The sequence below is a fragment of the Phyllostomus hastatus genome, unplaced genomic scaffold (assembly GCF_019186645.2).
Source record: "Phyllostomus hastatus isolate PE091 unplaced genomic scaffold, TTU_PhHast_1.1 phas_contig_118, whole genome shotgun sequence".
NCBI lineage: Eukaryota > Metazoa > Chordata > Mammalia > Chiroptera > Phyllostomidae > Phyllostomus > Phyllostomus hastatus.
In genome coordinates this window covers 7,868,896-7,892,024 of record NW_025333543.1, presented here as the reverse complement: position 1 = coordinate 7,892,024, position 23,129 = coordinate 7,868,896, and the positions used below count along the sequence as shown (strand labels likewise).

Genomic DNA, 23,129 nt, shown 5'->3' with positions numbered 1-23,129 from the left:
AAGAAGAAACAAGGAGACAAATACTCATGGACATGGATAACAGTATGGCACAGCTAGGGGAGAGGTTAGGAAGAGGGGGTAAGGGTAATAAATGGTAACAGAAAGAGGTTTGATTTAGAGTGGTGAACACAGAATACAGTGCACAGATGATGTGTTGTGGAATTGTGCACCTGAAACCTGTATAATTTTTCTAGCCAGTGTCATTCCAATGAAATCATTAGAAAGGAAAAAATGTTTTGATTGCATCTTACAGGTATACAAATGGAAGTGGTCAAATACAAGTACAACTAACTGGAAACACATTCAACTTTCCAAAATGACAAATAATAATGGAAAAAATAACAACAAAAATAATCATAGATACCTTAAACTGTAACAGTAACAAACATTTACGTAGTGTTGGAGATGTGCTGGTCACTGTTCTATATACTTTGCATACATCAGTTTATTTACTCTTCATATTAGCCCTATGAAGTGGATACTATCATCATCTCCATTGTAAAAATGAGAAACTGGGAGAAAAGGAAGTTTAATAATATGTTTCAAAATATGTAGCTAGTGAATGACAGAGGTAGGGCTGAAATCCTGGAAATTTGGATCTATAGTCCTAATTTATTTATTTATTTTCTGCAAAGTTCTTTTTTTTATTGCTTTTTCTTATGTTCTTCTAGAAAGCAATACAAAAACAGATGTATCTGGTTTTGTGATTAGTTATTTCTTAAAGTCTCAAAGTTTATACTTTACTGTCTTGTGATAGGTAGTCTGTGATTTTAGTCATGGTTCCTATAACATACACCTTAAGTATAGGGACCCAAGTTGTGAAGAGATCAAAATATTTGTCAAATTATTCTCAGCTCTTCATGAAGTTAACCCAGTAAGAAAATAAAGACTGTATTCTTTTTTTTTAAAGATTTTATTAATTTATTTTTAGAGAGGGAAGGGGGGGAGATAGAGACAGAGAGAGAGAGAGAGAAACATCAATGTACGGTTGCTGGGGGTTATGGCCTGCAACCCAGGCATGTACCCTGGCTGGGAATCGAACCTGCAACACTTTGGTTCACAGCCCATGCTCAATCCACTGAGCTACACCAGCCGGGGTAAGATTTTATTCTTTAAAATCACGTCTAGTACTCCTACAAGCCAATCAGAGCAACAGACCAGGAATCACTTTTTAAAAAGGCATTGCAGTTTAAAATACAGCCGATGACAAATTCTATTCCCTTTCTCAACTCTTTCTAAAATTGATTTATTTCTAAGTTATAGAAATAACTTAGCTGAAGATTTACAAAGCTATGTTTTAAAATACCTTGCTTGCCAGCCCCTTCTCTTTAGCTTTACTAGCTATCTTCTCTCTCATTATGTTCTCTTTAGTGAAATTTTAAAATATAATGTAAACACAATGAGTGTGAAAATACTGAATTTATATAACTGTAATACTGTTAATCTCCCATGATGTACAGAAACAATAAAAAATATCTCTGGGAGATATACAAAAAATATTTTGTGATTTTGTTATCTTCTAAACAAAATTTCTGAGAATTCAGAGCATCAAATGTTCAGAGACACCTACTAAGATACTCCCAAAGGTTATATGCCAAAAAATTGAAACACTATTCATATGTTAATTTAACAAACATTTATTGAACAATATTTATTTCAAGATCTTGTAAATACTGGAGCTACAAAAACAAGCAACACAAAGTTTCTGTTCTCATGGAGCTCAAACTCTTTTGAGGAAACAGAAAATAAGCAGTTAATAGCAAAAACTAGTTTGAAAGCAATTAAAGAAGGAAGTCAATATAGTTTAATGGGAAGAAATGTTGCTTTAGAAAATTGTCACACAAGGATTTACTGATATTTGAACACAGGCATGAATAACATGAGGAAAGGTAGCCTTTGGAAATAAATCAAAAAATTATGAAAACCCTAAAGTAGGAACAAGCTCAGACTATTTGAGAAAGAGTGAGAACGCCAACAGAAATGGAGTAGAGTGAACAAGGGCAACTGAGGTTTCAGCCAAAAAGTAGGCAAGAAAACGACATTGTAGAAATCTCTAGGCCAGTGCTATCCTACAAAAATTTCTGCCATAATGGGAATGTCCTATATTTTGTTGTTTATGTAGCAGCAATTAATCACATATGGCTACTGAGGCTTGAAATGTGGCTAGTGTAACTGATGAACTAAATTTTAATTGCATTAAATTTTAAAGATTTTATTGAATTTGAATTAATTTAAAATTAATTTAAGGAGCCACATCTGGATAATGGTACCATATTCAAGAGTATAACTCTAGACCACTTTCTAAACTTTAGATGTTATTCTATGTGCTTTGAAAGATGTTCCAACAATCTAGGATAATAAATATGTGTTTTGTTTCTTTTGGTTAGTCCAATCTTCGAAAGTTTTACAGTATGTTATTTATTGTTACTGAACTCAAATTTTAATTTCATAACATTTCTTTCATTCACTTTATGCCATTAAGAGGACAACAAATTTTTTTTTCTGAACAGATATGAAGAAGACCTGAAGAGAGAAGGGTGGTAAGAATAACTTATGGTAAATATTTTTCTTTGAGGTACTGCTGGTAGTTTCACAAATAATTACAAATAAGTCACTTAACCTTTTACATTTCCTATAAATTTACAGCATAAATAACTCAATCTCTTGCATTTCTAATTTTTCCTTCTTGCCTATAAACATGCTTAGGTTTCTCCTATTTCAGAGGGAAATCTTTCTTCCCTACATGTGATAGTTCATCCACCTAAGAGTCTCTGTCTTTGCTTTTAACACCTCTATCTTATTTCTGTTATCCACCAACATTACTAACTTTTTCCCTAATTTACTGAATAAGTTGGTTCTTCTATTACCCAAAATTGATTTAAAGATCTAAAGTATAGTCCAAAATTTTGTTTCACATCTTCCAAGAATCTTCATAATTAATCATCTTGGAATCCAATTGATATTTTTAAAAAGATAACAAATACAACATTTTGAATTAGATGAAATGATTAACAGCTTAGACAAAAGCACAATTACAAATCTGCAAAATAACCACCCTCAAAGTAATAAATGACGATAATGAAATACACAGAAAAAGAACATATGATTTTGACAAAAATCAAAATGTCAAAAATAGACACAGAAAGTATGAGGTTCAAGGACAAAGGAAAATGTTTACAAGGTTCAAATGATTTTTTAAGAAAGGTCTACAAACACTAACAATAAAGCCTTTCAACATCACAGGGTACAAAATAACAATGTGATAATATTTTAAATATTAAAGGTAAAGGACTTTGAACCTAAACATTTACAACCAATAATATATCCTTTAAGTATATGGTGTGATCAAATTTTTCTTAGGCATACAAATTCTGAAGTTTTAAAGCAAAAAGACATTTTAAAAACACTCAGAAGGCAATTTAGTCAGGTGATAAATACAACTATGAAATAAATACAAAATATAAAAAGAATGAGTAAGCTACAGTAAAGATTTTGATATCTAAATAACAAGTATATACCACAAGATCAGTCCAGAAAAAGTCCAGCCATTGTTAATATAATGAGAATGGTTTGCACAACATTGATGTAAACTGGCAGCCAAGGAGAATGGACTGGAATGTGCATGCATAAACAATGATGCTTTCACTGTACTAGTCAGTGGAGGTGCTGATACCTGCTGAGTGAGCATGTGTACTGTGTGGCCATCTCATTTAAAATGACTGAGCGAGGAGAGCAGTGGATCTGCATCAAATTTTGCATTAAGCATGAATATTCCTTCACAGAAACTATTCAGATAATTCAGAAAGCCACAACTATGGGCAACTCATGATTGGCAGCTTCACCACAACAACATGCTCACTCATGCATGACTTCTTGTGAAGAGTTTCTGGTGAAACATCAAATCACCCAGGTGACTCAGCCCCTGTATAGCCCAATTTGGCACCCTGTGACTTCTGGCTTCTCCCAAAACTAAAATTACCTATGAAAGGGAAAAGATTTCAGACTGTCGATGATATTCAGAAAAACACAATGGGGCAGCTGATGGTGATTGGGAGAACTGTGTGAGGCCCCAAGGTGACTACTTTGAAGGGGACTGAGGCATCATTGTCCCGTTTATAATGTTTTTGTATCATGTTATCTTCTTCAATAAATGTCTCTAATTTTCATATTATATGGCTGGATACCTTCTGGACAGACTTTATATATAAGAGCAAGAAGGAGATGGGACCACACAATCAGACTCAGATAATTTTTTCCTTAAGGATATGATATAGATATTTCTAAACAATGATATAGATAGAAAACATATAACTATGTTTCTTAAAAAATTAGGAGTCATGAGAGAGAGACAGAGAAAAAGAGAGAGAAACTTAATCTGTCCAATGGTGTATAGGAAAAAGAGATGGCAAATAAGAAAACAGTATAGTAATTTTAAAAAGACATGAGAAAAGAAAACTATTAAATATTAATAGTAAACTAATAGCAAGAGTGTAAATGAGTTACCATACTAATCAAGAATCTGCCTTAAATTTGATTTTTCAAAAGTTATTGCAGTAGTATACCTATAAGGGACACATTGAAAATAAAACAATAGAGAAAACTGAAAACATAGTGGAAAGTTTAACTACAAACATGAACAAAAGGAAAGCTACAGTAGCAATTTTACTATAAAGCCATATAAAATTCAAGGTTACATTTTAAAGAAAAAGTAATACCATATGATCAGAAATGCATATGCACCTAAAAATACTTATAGTAACAACTATCAGAACTCAATATATAAAGCAAAACTCTAGGTGAATTTTTTAGCTCGACACTCTCAAAGTTATAAATCTGAATTTAACCTTCTCTTCACCTATTCTCTAGGCCACAACTTGGGTCTTGTCATCTCCTAAATTACTCTATTTCTGAAATCTTAAATTTTATTTTTTTATTCATCAAATGTAATCTTATAGTTAGATCCAATCTAGACCCCCTAGCAGATAAATTGGATAAGCTTCACAATTTTCATTTTATGATTCTCCATGCCTTTTCCCTGTTATCTTTTACTATTACCACCCCAAATATCTACAGATTCAATCTCTCCCCCTCCTGTTAACTCTAAATCCAGGGTGAAATGGCTCTTGCCCACCATCCTACTAAAATTCCTTTTGTTGCTATTTTATTCAACTTCTTTTTTTAGTGAACTTAATTTTTTTTAAATTTTATTGTTGTTTTCAAGGACAGTTTTCTGCCTTTTCCCCCCAACTTTCAAATTCAACATATATCCATCACTCCTTATTCTACTAGAGTCAATTGCTACATTTGAGCCTGTGGATGATTCTCTCCTTCTTTAACTTTTTCTTTGGCTTCAGTGATACCACACTGGTTATCTTTTTACTTTATCTTTATGGCCCCTCCCCTCTGACCATCCTTAAATGGTGGTGATATCCTCAATCCCATACATGGTTCACCATTCTCTTAACTAGGTTCATGCTCTCCAAGGACTCTCTCTCTAATTTCAATTTTCAAGTACCACCTGCATGCTGACAACTTCCAAATCTCTTCCTCCACTCTAGATTATTTCTCCTCAAGGCAAACTTGGATATCTATCTGTCACCAGCATCTTCACAAGGTGGTCTCACAGATACCTCAGCCCTAACATGTTCAAATAGAGGGTCTTATCATCTCTCATTGCACTATAGAAAAAATACTCTCAACTACAGGCTTCTTCTCCTACAAAGCTGACAGACTGATATCAAACTCAAATATGATTATGTCATTACAGCCCCCACATTTAATCCTTTTAATGATTTGGTGTTGTTTAACATAAAGTACCAGACTTTTTGTGATTTGTCTATTGCCTACTTCTCTAGTATCTCCTTTAACCACCATCTGCTTCTCACTTTCCACTCACCTCATGCTGTTTCCCATCTCTATTCTTGGTTTATGCTATCTCACCTGGCTCAATATTGCACTAGCCATTTTCCTCCATTTCTTACTGTTGATATACTTCTGATAAGAATAGCACTTCTGTGTTTCTACATATACATACCATTGCCCTTCCTACATAATATTATAATTATTTATTATTTTTCTCTCCTCTTAACTTAGAGTACCTAGAAAGTACAGAAGATAAAAAAGGACAATGAATAATAAATGTAGGACATGCTCTGAAAATGCTATGATAAGTGTAATTTTTATCCATGTAATGATATAGCTGTAACTATACAAACTCAGAGAGTAGGCCCCAATTTCACTCAGAGAACCACCAGGGAAAGCACCATAGAGAAGAAACCTGAAATGAATTTTCAAGGGATTTGGGATTTTCCAGACAAATGGTGGGGTATGAATGAATAGTTGGAGAAGAACAGGTGTTAAAAAAGGAAACACTGTGAGAATCATATGGCTGAAGCCAACAGGGCTAAACCATAAGTCTGGGTCAAAAGGCAAGGCTTAAGTGTGGAAAGTCCTGTGTGCCATGAATACAAATTTGGGTTATCCTGGAAAGACCATGTTATAAAATGCTTCTTTTGATTTTACATTTCATTGTTTCAGAGACCTTTAATCACCGAGATATTCCTGATTCCAACTCCAAAATCCTGAGTCTAATGATCCTCTCACAGACTTATTTCTGTGATAGCTACAACTTCTGGGGTGTTCTTTGAATTCACAAAATGCTCCTAATGTCATAGGAAGACAGGTTTAGGAGAAAGAAGCACCAAAGTGACAACATCAACCATCACCTGAGCCACCACATTGCCCTTGTATTAGGAATTTTTATATGTAAGCATCAAAACAATTCTTTAAGATATAGAAATGTTAATGAGTGAGGTTAAGAATTGAAACCCCACAGCTAGGAGGTGGTAGCAGTAATGTCATGCTGTGTGACTCTAAAGAATGCAGTTTCTGCTTAGTTACGTGGACTCCTAGCACCAATCAAAGAATATTGGAAAATTGCAAATCATAGGGTACATTTTAGGTATTAAAGATAACAAGAGTGTAAATAGTGGCAGTATGTGAAAATGTGTAAGTTACAAGTCAAATTCAAAGAGAACACAAAATGATTAAAGCTATAAAGATTGGTTTAAACTATGACTTAAAGGACATCAATGATGGAAGAGACTTCTATATGCACATTTTGTAGTTAAATGATTTTTTAAAGAAAAATTTTATGCTCATTGCCCTTAGACTACTCTAGGGATTTTCGATCCTTCCAAGCCATGCAATTCCTTATGACTGATACCACCTAAAAGACCACAAAGATCACATTAATTTCCTTTATGATGTACAAACTTATTATTTTTTAAAAGGTAAACTATGTACTTAAGGAATAAAAATACTTGCTAAGAAAAACTGAGAAGACTGATATATGTTAATTGTCCTTTCTTATTTTTAGAACACATATATCGTAAGAAATATCATTTTCTGAGTTTTGCCTAGAATTGACTGGCATATGCATATCCTTTGGGATTTGTCTTTTCCCTTTAGAAATCAATCTTCTACACAAGAAAATGAACTTTGAAAGAAGGTGGTTATAAAATAAATTGTATTGAGTTACATCTAATATTTACTGTACAGATGGTTTTTGTCCTACATATATTTTATTATATTCACAGAATGAATAGAAATTCTAGTTTATATTTTAAGGGGGCAGGTATTTTATATACCTACTATTGAAAAGTTTAAGTAAATATACATGTAGAGATTTATATCCCATTTTGGGTTTCAGTGAGTCCTGTTTTGTGGTTGTTTTATATTTTGTTAAACAATTTACCAAATCCTTATTCTTTTCCTTTTTTCAGATTAACGTAAAATTTGAACACACAAAAGAACCTTCCTCTATCACTTGGAATTCAAATAATGGAACTGAGCATTACTCTTTTGTACCTGGAAGCTACAGACTTAATAACTAAAAGGCAGTGACCCAAAATCAGTAATATCCATCAGGAATGTAGATTGGTAGAATGAACTTCGGGGGGGAGGGTCATAGGACCATAGCTCCATCTAACAAATCAAGTGAAAAGAAAATAGAAAGCTCAGTGATTAATGTGGCTTTTCTACATTGTGATAGTAAAGGAAGTTGTTTACCCAGTTCTAGTTGTTTTCCTGTTCTATTCATTCTTCATCATTTTTTGAAGGCTTATATACAAGTCAGTCACAATAAATATAAATTCCATGAAGCTACATAATCTCATGTATTTCATATCATCAGTGGCTCTAAATTCCTCTTATTTACTAAACAGTAGGCAAGTATGTTTTGAAAAAAAATCAATAGTAAAATTTCCATATATAATTCCATAAAATATTAAGTCCAAGAAGATTATTAGTCTTATTTTAATGAACATTTCTAGAGCACATATTTACTACTATTTAAACATCTTCTGCCTACTTCATTTTAATGTGTATTTAAGATATATAACTATGATAAATATTTTGACAATTTATTAGAAAACCTTTAAAATTAAAGCTAAATATTCTTGAGAGAGGGTCCAAGTTGGTTGAAGTTTACACTCACCTCTTCACTAATGAAAAATTACAACTAAATTATGGAAGAATCAACATAAATGAGCAGTGAAGACTAGCTTAACAGAAGTCTTATGATCAAGGATTTACAAAAGAAGACACATCAAGATTTTCAGGTAGAGCTGAAACCAAAAAAGTCAAACACATAAAATGGTTCAAACTCTGGAGGGATAGCTCAGCTGTGAAGGTCTTCCCTCAGGAGTTAGAATTCTCAATCCCATAAGACTTTCTAGCCAGAGGAACTAGAGCCAGGAAGAGAAGCCCACATAACATCTGGCTATGAAAATAAATAGGGATTCCACTAGCCAGGGTGGAATGACAGCCTGCTAGAAACCCAGGTGCCCTCTTAAAAGGATAAGCCCAAAGTCTCATTCCCAACCACTCACTCTGGGTGAGGAAAAGGAAAGCAGCTAAAATCAAACTGGAGTCATACAGGGAGACATTGGTACGTTGGCTTTGCAGAGAAGGCTAAGGGAATAGCAACCAGGGTCCCTGTGCTGAGGTTCTCTCCTATACCACCCAGAGATGCCACCTTTACTGTAAGCACACCCCTTCATACGATACCAGTCTGGAGAAACATACTAGCTACACCCTCCTGAGTCCCTGTGGCCCCAGTCTGTCAAGCTTGTGTCCTATGAAGAATCTACAGGCTGCAGCCATCTTGGGCCCATAATAAAGACATTCTTTGAGGGCCCTTAAGGAGGCCTGGGCAAACTCAGGGGCTATTAGAGACTGAGTTGTATGGATCTAGGGTAAGGGCCTTTTTTTCCCTTTCTTGCCTGACAGGTGACACCATTCTTATGCAGAACCTTTCCTCCACACTACCAAATTTTGGTCTGTTTTAGCCTGATAAACCCTATCGACCTCACTGTGATCACTCCCTGAGACTCAGACCTAGCACAGAAGTCTTTGGGCACCAGGTGGGTGGGGGCTACCCATACAATACCCTACAATAATTGCTGAATGGCCTCAGACCTAAGTTTGAATCTGTATCAACCTGATGATCTCCACCAGTCCCTACCTAGTAATTCATTTAGAACCTACCACATGCACTCATACCTCCAGAAGCTCTTTAAGGACTGAGCCTAACAGGCTGCTGGCAGGCAAAGGTGGATCTTGAGGTACTTTGAGCTTTTTGCTGGGCTGGCCTGGACTCAGGGCTGGTTGAAGCCAGCCATGGTACAAATCTTGGCTCTTCCCATATGCAACCAGGCACAGCAAAGGTAACCAAAAACTGTAAATTGCTTTGCATCTTCTAATAGGTAGCCCAGGGCCAGTCGCAGGCAGTATCTGACTTGACCTCCACCATTGTCCCTCCAAAGAGGCCCCAGAACCTACACATGCACCATCAGGCAGACTTCAGACCACATCAGAGCATGACTCAATTAGCTCCACAAGTGGCACATATAAAGGGAAAATATCAACAGACACCATACACTGCTGGGGTTCATTTCATTCTGTGGAGTATTCTCCTACATAGCAGCTTGTACAATGTGATTCAGATCAATCTTCACAGTCAGCCAGCCTGAGAGAAAACCCAATCCACAGACATACCAAAAACAATCAAGACACAACTATCACAGAAGGGCTCACATAACCCACACAAAAGACATTCTGAAAGTACCTAGCTCAGGTGACCAGGAGGACTATATGAATGAGTCCCACAGGGTACCTACTACCTAAAACAACCATACCAAGACTGAGAAACATACCAGATGTACATGATACACAGAAACAAATACAGAGATATCTAAAATGAAGAGACAAATAAACAGGTCCCAAATGAAAGAACAGAAGAAATCCCCAGAAAATTAACTAAACAAAATGAAGGCAAACATTTTACCAGAAACAAAGTTCAAAACAATGGTAATAAAGGATGTTCAAGAGACTTAGGGGAAGAATGGATGAACTCAGTGAAAACTTAAAATAATATATATTAAGTAAGCAAAATAAAAAGATAGCAACCATAAAAAATGAACCATTCAGAAATGAAAAATTGAATATTTAAAATAAAGAATAAAGAACCAAAAGCAGACAAGATGAAACAGAAGACTGAATCAGTGACTTAGAAGACAAAGTAGCAAAAAAAATCCAATTAGAGCAGCAAAAAGAAAAAAAAATAAATAATTGAGGATAGTTAAGGGACCTTTGAAAGAACGTGAAGCATAACAACACCCACATAATAGGAATTCCAGAAGGACAAGAGAGAGATCAAAGGATTGAGAAACTATGTGAAGAAATAATAACTGAAAACTTTCCTAACCTGATGAAAAAAAAAAAATACAAGTTCAGGAAGCATAGAGAGTCCCAAACAAGATTAACCCAAAGAGGCCCACACCAATAAATATTCAAAGTGAAGAAAAGCAAGGACCTACAATCAAGATTAGACTCCCCAGCAAGGCTGTCATTTAAAATGGAAGGAGAAATAATGAGCTTCACATGCAAGAAAAAGAGGAACATAGGTTAAAGAATAAAATAGCATAAACTTGTACCTATCAATAATCACTTTAAATATAAATGGGTTAAATGCTCCAATCAAAATAACATAGGTGGCTGAATGAAAAAGGAAACAGATCCACATGTATGCTGCCTACAAGAGACCCACCACAAAACACAAGATATTCATAGACTGAAAGTAAAGGGATAGAAAAAGATATTTCATGCATATGGAAATGAAAATAAAGCTGAGGTAGCAATAATTATATCAACCAACATAGACTTTAAAACAAAGATTATAAAAGGAGACAAGGAAGGCCATTACATAATGATGAAGGAGTCAATCCAACTAGATTGTAAATATTTATGCACCCAACAAAAGAACACCTAAATATGTAGAGCAAAACTTGATGGACATAAAGGGACAAACTGCCAGTAATACAGTTACGGTAGGGGATTTTGACACACTATTGACATCAAATGATAGATCTTCTAGAAAGAAAATAAACAATGACCTTAGATGACACACTAGATCAGATGTATTTAAATGATATCTACAGGGTATTTTATCCCAAAACATCAGAATATACATTCTTTTAAAATGCACATTGAACATTTTCCAAGATAGACCATATGGTAGGATACAAAACAAGTTTCAATAAATTTAAGACTGAAATCGTATCAAACATCTACTCAGACCACAATAGTAGAAAACTAGAAATCAAGGGTCTAGTCAAAGAACATGTATAAAGGACCCAAGGACATGGACAACAGGGTGGGGGCTGACTGTGAGAGTAGGAGGGTAGGTTAGGGTTAGAGGAGAACAGTGTAGAAAAATTGGGACAACTATAATAGAATAATAGAAAAATAAAATAAAATTTTATTATCTAAAGAGAACAAAACTAAAAACATACAAACATATGTAGGCTAAATAACATGTTACTAAACAATGAATGGGTTAATAATGAAATCAAAAAGGAAATCAAAGATATCTTGAGACAAAATTGAAAATACAACAATCCAAAAAGTTATGGGGCCCACCAAAAACAGTCCTAAGAGAAAAATTCATATCAGTACAGGCCTATCTGAAGAAACGAGAAAAATTTCAAATACATAATGTAACTTTATACCTAAAAGAACTAGAAAAATAACAAGAAACAAAGCCCAAAGTAAGTAGAAGTCAGGAAATAATAAAGATCAGAATGAAAATAAATAAAATAGAGTCTAAAAACCAATACAAAAGTTTCATGAAACCAGGAGCTGGTTCTTTGAAATAGATTGGTAAACCTATAATCAGACTCATCAAAAAAAAGTGAGGGGGTGGCCCAAATAAAACAAAAAAATAAAAGGAACAGTAACAACTGACACCATAGAAATACAACGAATTATAACAAAATACTATAAACAATCATATGGCAACAAATTGAACAATCTGGATGAAATGGATAAATTCCTAGAAACATACAATCTTCCAAAATGAACCAAGAAAAAACAAAAAAGCTGAATAGACCAATTTTAAGAAACAAAATCATAGCTATAATAATAATAATAATAAAAAAACTCCCAACAAAGAAAAGTTCTAGACCAGATGGCTACACAGGTGAATATTACCAAACACTCAAAGAACACCCCTCCTTCTCAAACTATTCCAAAAAGCTCAGGAGAAAACAATATTCCCAAGGCCATTTTACAAAGCCAGCATTATCCTAATTCCAAAACCAGGTATGGACACTATTAAGAAAGAAGATTATCAACCAATATCCCTGATGATCATAGATGCTAAAATCCTCAACAAAATATTGGCAAAATGAATTCAGCAATGCATCAAAAATATTAAAAAACATTATCAAAAAGGATTTATTCCTGGGATGCAAGGTTGGTACAATACCCATGAGTCAATTAATATGATACAACACATACAAAATTAAAGGACAAAAATCATATAATTGTATCAATAGATGTAGAAAATCATTTGACAAAGCCCAGCACCTGTTTATGATAAAAACTATCAACAAAGTGGGAATATAGGGGACATACTTCAACATAATAAAAGCTATATATCAAACCCACAACTAACATTATATTTAATGGGGAAAAACTAAAAGTGTTTCCATTAAAATCATAAACTACACAGCATGTTCACTTTCACAGACCACTGGAAGTTCTGGCCACAGAAATCAGGTGAGTAGAAGAAATAACAGGCATCCAAATTGGAAAGGAAGTGGTAAAATTGTCATTATCTGAAGGTGACATGATACTTTATATAAAGAACCCTAAAGATTCCACCAAAAAACTAGAACTGATAAATGAATTTAGTAATGCAGTAGGATAAAACATAAATATTTCGATATTATTTGCATTTTATTTTAAGTATATTTTATTGATTATGCTATAACATTTTTCTCAATTTTTTCTTCCCTTTATCCCCCCTCCACCCTGTACCACTCCCTGCCCTCCAGCATTCCTGCCCTCCCACTGAGTTCATGTCCATGATTTGTACATATAAGTTATTTGGCTTCTCTGTTTCTTATACTATTCTTAGCCTCCCTCTGTCTATTTTATGCCTGTCAATTATGCTCCTTATTCTCTGTACCCCCGCATTCTTCCCCTCCCCCACCCCACTGAAAACCCTTCATGAGATCTCCATTTCTGCTTCTGTTCCTGTTCTAGTTATTTGCTTAGTTTTTGTTTTTTAGGTTCAGTTGTTGATAGTTATGATTTTGTTGTCATTTTACTGTTCACAGTTTTTGATCTTCTATTTCTTAGATAATAAACTATCAAAAAGGGAAACTAAGAAAACAATTCGTTTACAATTGTTCAAAAAGGAAAAAAATACCTAGGAATAAATTTTAAAAAGGAGGTAAAAGACTTGTACTCAGAAAATTATCAAATTTGAAGATTACAATCAAATAAGATAAAATAAATAGAAACATATATCATGTACTTGCATAGAAAGAATTAATGTAATTATAATGTATATATAATCTAAAGCAGTCTTTAGATTCAACACAATCTCTATCAAAATGCCAATGATGTATATTACAGAACTAGAATAAATAACCCCAAAATTTATGTGAAACCACAAAAGATTTCAAATAGCTACAGCAAACTTGAGAAGGAACAAGTTGGAAGTATCATGCCACCTGATATCAAACTGTACCACAAGGCTAGAAATCAAAATAGCATAATAATGTCATAAAAAGAGCCACATAGATCATTGCAATAGAATAGAGAGCCCTGGAATAAACCTACACCTATATGGCTAATTAATACATATTTCACAAAGGAAGCAAGAACATACATGGATAAAAGCAGTCTATTTGATCAATGGTTTGGGGAAAATTAGATAAATACATGCAAAAAATGAAACCAGACCACTTTCTTACACCATATACATGAGAAACCTCAAAATGAATTATAGACTTAAATGTAAGAATCAAAACCGTAAAACTCCTAGAAGAAGACACAGTAAAATCTGTGACATTTCCCTCAGCAATAGTTTTTCTGATACATCAGATCAGGCATGGAAAACAAAAGAAAATAGAAACAAATGGAACTATATCAAACTAAAAAGTTTTTGCCCAGCAAAGGAAACCATCAAGAAAATGAAAAAAAAAAAAACAACTAAACTACTGAATGGGGGGAAGATATTTGCCCATGATACATCTGATAAAGGGTAAATACAAAAAACTCAGGTTAATTCATACAACTCAACACCAAAAAAAAAAAACCCTAATCAATTAAATATGAGCAGAGAACCTGAATAAACACTTCTCCAAAAGGACATACAGATGGCCAATAGATATATGAAAAGACGCTCAACATCATTGCAAATTAAAATCACAATGAGATATTTCCTCACACCTGTAAAAATGGTTATCATTTTTTTACCCTTACCCGAGGACATGCTTATTGATTTTAGAGACAGAGAAAGGAAGAGAGAGAGAGGGAGAAAAACACTGATGTGCGAGAGAAACACCAATCAACTGCCTCTCACATGCCTTGACCAACGACCAAACTGACAATCCAGGCATGTGCCCCGACTGGAATTAAACCTGCAACTTTTTTGTTTATGGGTCTATCCTCCAACCAAGTCACACCAGCCATGGCAGAATGACTATCATTAATAAATCAACAAACAAGTGTTGCTGAGGATGTAGAGAAAAAAGAACCCTCGTGTACGGTTGGTGGCAATGCAGACTAGTGCAGCCACTATGAAAAACAGTATGGAGGTTCCTCAAAAAATTTAAAGTGGGACTGCCTTATTACCCAGTTATTCCACTTCTGGGTATATACCCCCCCCAAAAAATCCAAAAACACTAATTTGGAAAAACATGTACCCCCCATGTTCACTGCAGCATTATTTACCATAGCCAAAATATGGAAGCAACCCAAGTGCCCATCACTAGATGATTGGCTAAAGTAGTGGTACATATATTCAATGGAATATTACTGGGTCATTAATAAAATAATGAAATCTTACCATTTGCCACAGCATGATTGGATGTAAAGGGTATTATGCTAAATATAATAAGTCAGTCAGAAAAATACAAATATTATATTATTTCACTTACATATTAATCTAAAGAACAAAATAAATAAACAAAACAGAAACAGACTCACAGGTACAAAGAACAAAATATTTGTTGCCAGAAGAGATGTGGGGTAGAAGATTAGTTAAAAAAGGTGAAGAGATTAAGAAGTACAAATTGGTAATTATAATATAGTAACAGGAATGTAAATTATAGCATAGGGAATATAGTAAATAACTGTGCATAGTGCCAGGTCAGTACTGGAAATATTAGCAGGAGCAATTTTTAAATTATAAAATTGTCTAACCACTGTGTTGTACACCTGAAACTAAAGAAAAAAACTTTATTAATGAAGATGATCACCATACAGGGTCTATATATAGGTCCCATAACTAAGTATTTCATTTGTATCAATAAAACCCAAATAACTTCAGAATAAATTTTTGATTTATTGTCAGTAAAGTGGTGAGAGTTGGTTCCAGTATGGGCAATGGACCCATAAGTCATGCAGTGGTTACTGAATACTCTATTTGAGAAGAACTGTGCTTGACTCTCAGCTGAAGTTTGTTTGTTTTATAAAAGAAATTCTTTTAATTATTATATTTATAACAAAGACCTTTCCATACCACACCAAAAAGCTAAATCTTAACATATATTACTGTTAGTGATTATTTTGTCTTACATTGATACATGAGTATTGAAATGAATTTTTATATTTGTATTATGCATAATTAATGTGTATATCAATTATTACACATTTTAAAAATTAAGACATCTTTTATTAAATGAATTTGTAGTTGGATTTTTACTGTAAAAAATGTCAACTTTAATTTCTTTGAATGCCTTTTTTTCAAAAGCTCATTATATATTTTCATAAGCAGCTATTAGACATACATGCCATTCCACATTGTCATCTTCTTTCCCAAAAGTTAGCAATTTGGTGAGTGGATCTCCAGCCAGGACAGTGTCACTCTTGGGAGGTGAGTGTCCAGGCTGTACCACAAGCACACTTCTTTGCGTTGGAGGGTAGGACTGTTTAAAAGTCTGGTTGACAATCTTGTGGTCAAGGGTCATGAAGGGTTTTACTTGCTGTCTCTGGACTTTCTGTACCTGAGTCCTCCCAGGAGTTTCCAGGTACTGGGGGACCTAAAAATAGAAAACAAAATATTGCAAAATGTAGCATCATATTGTATTTCAAACTTCTGTTTTCAACAACTGAATTATGACAATAATCACTATAACATATAGTTGCTCTCAAATTTATGACCTAAAGTTTACTAAAATATATTAAGTGCTAACCATGTTTTTAATCATGTAACCTTCAAAATTACATGCAACTAAAACAAAGTTTGGAATATATATATAAGTAGTGATACTTTTTTCAGGGTCTAAAAAGGAAAGGCTGAAATAATACAAGGAAAGTTATAGCCAATTCATTGTTATTAGTAATTTTTACATATTTTTAGAGTCCTTTATATTACAAATCTAAATATTCTGTGGGGTATAATCACAACTATCTTTTAGATAAAAATTTAAAAATTATCCAGGAGGGAACAGAAAGAATATATATATTTTCTTCTGGAAAAAAGTCCAATCATTGTTAATATAATGGGAATGGTTTGCACAACATTGGTGGTGAAACCTGGAAGCCAGGGAGAGTGTTCTGGGATGCACATGCATGAACAATGATGACTTCACTGTACTAATCAGTGGGGGCTGTACATGCTGTTGAGTGAGCATGTGTGCTGTGTGGCCATGGCATTCAAAATGACTGAGTAGAGCAACAAATATGCATCAAATTTTGTGTTAAGCTTGAACATTCCTCTGCAGAAACTATTTGAATGATTCAGGAGGCCTCTGCTATGGGCAACTGGTGATTGGCAGCTTCATTACAACAATGTGCCCACTCATACATCATGTCATGTGCAGAGTTTTTTGGTGGAACATCAAGTCATCCAGTTGATTCAGGCACTCTACAGCCCAGATCTGGTGCTCTGTGACTTCTGGCTTTTCCCCAAATGAAAATCACCTCTGAAAGAGAAGACCTTTCAGAGCATTGACAAAATTCAGGAAAATATGATGGGGCAGCCGATGGCAATTGGGAGAAGAGTGTGAGGTCCCAAGGTGCCTTCTTTGAAGAGGACTGAGGCATCATTGTCCCCTGTACATTGTTTCTTATATCTTGTATCTTCTTCGATAGATGTCTCTATATTTCATATTACATGGCTGGATAGCTTCTAGACAGACCTCATATATATACTAAGTATTACATGTGATTCTTTGTAAGTGGTAAAAATCTAGGTGATTGTTTTCACTTTTCTACATTTTCCAAAGTTTCTATACTAAGTTTATTTTAATATATTAATAGTCTTATTGCTAAAACCATATTTATTTTTATTTTTAATTTATTTTGTCTTATAATTTTTAAAGTACCATGTACTCCCCCATACCCCACTCTGCCACACAATCACCACATTGTTGTCCATGTTCATGAGTCCTTTTTCTTTTTCACTTGATCCTTCCACCCCCAACTCCCACCAAGAGCTATCAGCCTCTTCTCTGAGTCTGTCTCTATTTGCTTGTTAGTTTAGTTTGTTCATTAGATTCCACCCACTAGTGAAATCATATAACAACAACACTTTGGCAGAGTCATTATGAATACAGAAAAAAGCATACAGAAAAAGATGTAACCAGGTAAACAACTGTCTGATATTTTGAAACTCCTTTTTCAAAACATAGGCTTAAAATGCTCTGAATCTTCAGTCTAGCTATCATAGTTAACAATATACCATTATTTATATGAAGACAATTATAAGCATTTTCAAGCTTTCCCTTTAAAAACATCTGAAAGTAATATTGTCTGTCAGTCCTGTTTATATTAACTATGCTGTGATATGGATACATTTTCCTCAAGTGACCTATATATAAACCTATTTAATATTTTTCTCATGTTAAACAATAGTAAAGATTGCTGCACAGTGCTTATTTTTTTTTTATTTCCACTACATAAACTACTCCTTAAAGCCCTTAACAAGCATTAGCCCAGATAAATAGCATTTACAAAGTATTTTGCACTTAAATTAGCTGGTTTGGGGTATGATATTGTAGTAGTTACTTCAGTTAATTCTGCTATGCTGACAGTTTTATCATTTTAATTTCACTAGTATAAAATAATTTTTCAGTCATATAAAAAAGATTAAGATTGGTAATAAATATTATACATATTACTAATTATAGTGCTATAAACTTTAAAGTTGTAAAATAACATTGCATTAAAATGCCATGGGTATTTTTAGGGTAGCTGTTTCGATTAGCCTAAATTTTAAGTTAATTCTTCTTAATCTGTATACATTTAAAAATATATATTATAAATACATTTTCATATTCACAAAGCTGTATCATTTATACAATGTAAGTGAATACTAAAATATATGTTGTATCTACAAATGGCAAGTATCTCTAATGAGAAAAGTATGTTGAATCAGAATTTATAACATTGGCTAATTCATTTTTCACCTTTCATCCACCAACTGTAAAAGCCTTCATTAGAGTACTTGTATTTTGTGTTATATCAAGAATACAAGAGAAATCATAGATGTGATCCAAGGGCCTGAGAAGTTTTCCATCTATGGCAGTATTAATATCACCTATGGCAAAAGCAACAATCATGGTAAAAGTATGCAACAGGTATCAGACACTGTGCTGAACAATTTACCCACACTACTTCATTTTATCCTTGTTACAACTTTAGGATATAGGTATCACTAGTATTTCCATTGCAGCATATAGATGCAGCCACTGATACTTAGAGGTTAAGTGCCATGCCAGTTATCACTCCTCAAGTAAGGGATGAATCCAGAATACAGAGCCTGACTTCCTTAACATTACACATATTGGCTCAGTAATGTATACAACAAATTAAAAATTTGATTTTTTCCACAAAACAAGAGTTTGAAAAATAATCGGAAGAGAAAATGGTTATAAATCAGGTGTTGGAAGGAGATGGCCCTATGCATTGGAGACCAAAAGAAGGAAATCTGAAATGCAAAAAAATTAAAATGAGGACATCTTACTTTAATAAAAATAAGTGTCAACAATAAAAAATAAAATTAAAAGGAAAGAGAAAATGGCAGCAATGTAGGTGGGAGGTAAGCCCACTTGCTCATGCACCCAACTGGGACACTTAGCAGATCTAAATAAATGGAGTCATATAACATGCTTATGGATTGGAAGAATTAACATCATTAAAATTTCCATACTACCCAAAGCAATTTATAGATTCTACACAATTCCTATTAAAAATATCAATGACATATTTCACAGATATAGAACAAACATGTAAAATATTTATATAGAACAAAAGAAGACCCCAAATTAGCACAGCAATTTTGAGAAAGAAGAACAAAGTAGGAAGGCTCATGATACCTAATATCAAACTATATTACAAGGCCACTGTAATCAAAACAGTCTGGTACTGGCATAAAAACAGACACACAGAAAAATGGAACAGAATAAAGAGCCAAGAAATAAACCCATGTCTCTAGGGCCAATTAATATTTGACAAAGGTGGCAGGAGTATAAAATGGAATAAAAACAGCCTCTTCAACAAGTAGTGTTGAGAGATCTGGACAGCTACATTAAAAAAAAAATGAAATTCAACCAACAACTTTCACCATACACAAAAATAAGCTCAAGATGAATAGAAGACTTAAATATAAGTCACAACACCATAAAAGTCCTAGAGGAGAACACAGGCAGGAAAATCTCAGATATTCCACACAGCAATATTTTCACCGATATGTTCCATAGAACAAGGGACATAAAGGAAAGAATAAACAAATGGGACTTCTCAAATTAAAAAGCTTCTGCACAGCTAAAGAAAACATCAGAAAAATAAAAAGGGAATGAAACATATGGGAAAATGTATTTGCCAATAATACCTTGGACAAAAGTTTGATCACCAAAATATATAAAGAACTTACATGATTCCATACCACAAAGAAAAATAATTCAATTAAATAATGGGCAAAGGGCCCTGGCTGGTGTGTCTCAGTGGATTGCGTACCTGCCTGTGACCCAAAGGGTCACCTGTTCAACTCTCAGTCAGGGCACATGTCTGGGTTGTGGGCCAGGTCACCAGTAGAGGACACACAAGAGGCAACCACACACTGAAGTTTCTCTTCTTTTTTCTCCCCTTCCCTTCTTTATAAAAATAAATAAATAAAATCATTTTTTAATACATTGGCAAAGGACCTGAACAGATACTTCTCCAAAGAGGGCACACAGAATGCGCATAGATGAATGAAAGAATGCTCAGCATCACTAGCCATCAGAGAGATGGAAATTAAAACCACAATGAGATGCCACTTCACACCAGTCACAATGGCCATTATAAACAAATTAACAAACACCAAGTGCTGGCAAGGTTGTGGAGAAAATGCCAAACTGGTACACTGTTGGTGGGAATGCAGACTGGTACAGCCACTCTGGAAAACAATATGGAATTTCCTCAAAAAGCTAAAAATGGAACTACCTTTTGACCCAGCAATTCTACTGCTGGGACTATACCCTAAGAATACTGAAACACCAATTCAAAAGAACCTATGCACCCCAATATTCATAGCAGTGTTATTTACAATAGCCAAGTGCTGGAAACAGCCTGAGTGCTCATCAGTAAATGAATGAATTAAAAAACTGTGGTACATTTACACAATGGAATACTACACAGCAGAAAGAAAGAAGGAGCTCCTACCCTTCACAACAGCATGGATGCAAATGTACAGCATTATGCTAAGTGAATTAAGCCAGGTGATGAAAGACAAATACCATATGATCTGACCTATAATTGGAACCTAATGAACAAAACAAACAAATGAGAAAAATAGAATAAGAGACATGGAAATAAAAAACAAATAATTAGTAACCGGAGGGGCAGAGATGTAACGGGACAGAAGGGGAAGGATCATCAAGGAACATGTATGAAAGACCCATGGACAGACACCAGCAGGTGGGCAAATGATTGAATGTGGGAGATGGGGATGGGTAGGGAAGGGGGAGTAATGGAAGGAAAATGGGGACAACTGTAATTGAACAATAATAAAAGTTTAAAAAACATTATCTAATTGAGTTTGGATAACAAAATATTAAAAAAAGAAAGATGACAAAAAGTTGGGAGATAATCACAGAGTTAGTTGTGAAAAGGAACTCACAAAAATACCTTCTTTTCTCAAAGGAAGACTACCATCGCCTCTTTAGATCACTCTATACAGAGACAAACTGAAATATAAGATGAAGCCACCTCTAATTCTGCCTAAATTTATTGGTTATTTATAGGGAATTCTAAATGTTTAGCAGGCAAAAGTGAAGAGTATCTTGGACCCAACCTATATAGCACCTGCAAACTAAGCAAAAAGAGTCTAAAAACATAGTGAAGCATAGAAAAAAATCAATGGAATGTGATTAAACTACTCCCCAGAAAAATCTCTGTTCTTTTCCAGTCATGGACTGATATCAGAAAAATGAGACAACGAGGTGTAAATATCAGTTAAAATCATACGCAGCCAATTTTAAAATACTTTTAAATTGCCTGAGATCCAAAGATGCATTCACAAAGATCCATTGCATTTGTTTACTGAAGGACCTAGTATTTGGTTGGATGGAGTAAATGAAATTAGAGACTGTTATTGTTCATTTATTCACTTATGTAAGAAATATGTTTTGAGCACCTAGCATGTTTGCAGAGTAATACAATTAAGGTAGGAGCGACATAACTGGAGTGTCTGCTTTCAAAGAACTTGTAGTCTAGTCATAATCTAGACAGGGAAGAAACATATATGATTTCCAAGAGCAAGCACTGTGTTTATCTTGCTGGCTGCTATACTGCCATCATTTTCTATGCATACCCCAGATAATGGTACAGAGTGTGCTTTTTAAAATATGTATCTAAGCCCTGTTTGGGTAGCTCAGTTTGTCAGAGCATTGTCCAGATACACCAAGATTGCAAGTTCAATCCCCCTGCGGTCAGGGCACATACAAGAATCAACCAATGAATGCATAGATAAGTGGAACAACAAATCTCTCTCTCTCTCTCCTCTCTTCTCTTCTCCTTTTCCCTCTCTATAAAATCAATACATAAACCTTTTTTAAATATATGTCTGTATGTATTCAATGAATGATTGAGCGAATGAGTCATCAAAGTACAGACGGACTATTGTGAAAACAAAGTGCTTTGGGAATCCACAAGAGGAACAGATGAACTATAATCAGAATATCAGTCCTAACCTAGGAGACTGAAGCAGCTATAGATTGTTATTTGGTTTATTAAAATGTCACAGTTTAAGACCATGAGTATCATACTTCCAGAACTCTGAATTATGGCTCAACATTATCACTCTGCTATTGGAAACTAAATATAATGGTGGTCAGTTGAAATCCAAGATTTTTTCTATGTGCAGAAGTCTGTTTAATTTCACTTAAAATAATTTATTTTTAGTCTCCCTATTTTCTGAAACATTGTAAATAAATAAGAAGGGTGAATGTGGTGAGAGTTATTTATACCAGAAAATGTAGGTAGAAAAATTAATTTGTAATTGTGTATACAATTTACCCATGAGCATCCTGTCAGCCAAGGAAAATGAAATTTTTTTTTAAATTATT

The 23,129-nt window shown here is 34.2% G+C and overlaps 1 protein-coding gene across 6 annotated transcripts in view; it reads right to left on the bottom strand.

Moving 5' to 3' along the window:
- TFEC (transcription factor EC) overlaps positions 1-23,129 on the bottom strand; it is a 125,542-nt gene that overhangs the window by 50,286 nt on the left and 52,127 nt on the right. For all 6 annotated transcript variants that reach the window (XM_045846898.1, XM_045846914.1, XM_045846907.1 and 3 more), the window contains exon 2: positions 16,368-16,619. In XM_045846898.1, coding sequence (XP_045702854.1) covers positions 16,368-16,619 — 252 coding nt within the window. The remainder of the gene's footprint in view (positions 1-16,367; positions 16,620-23,129) is intronic.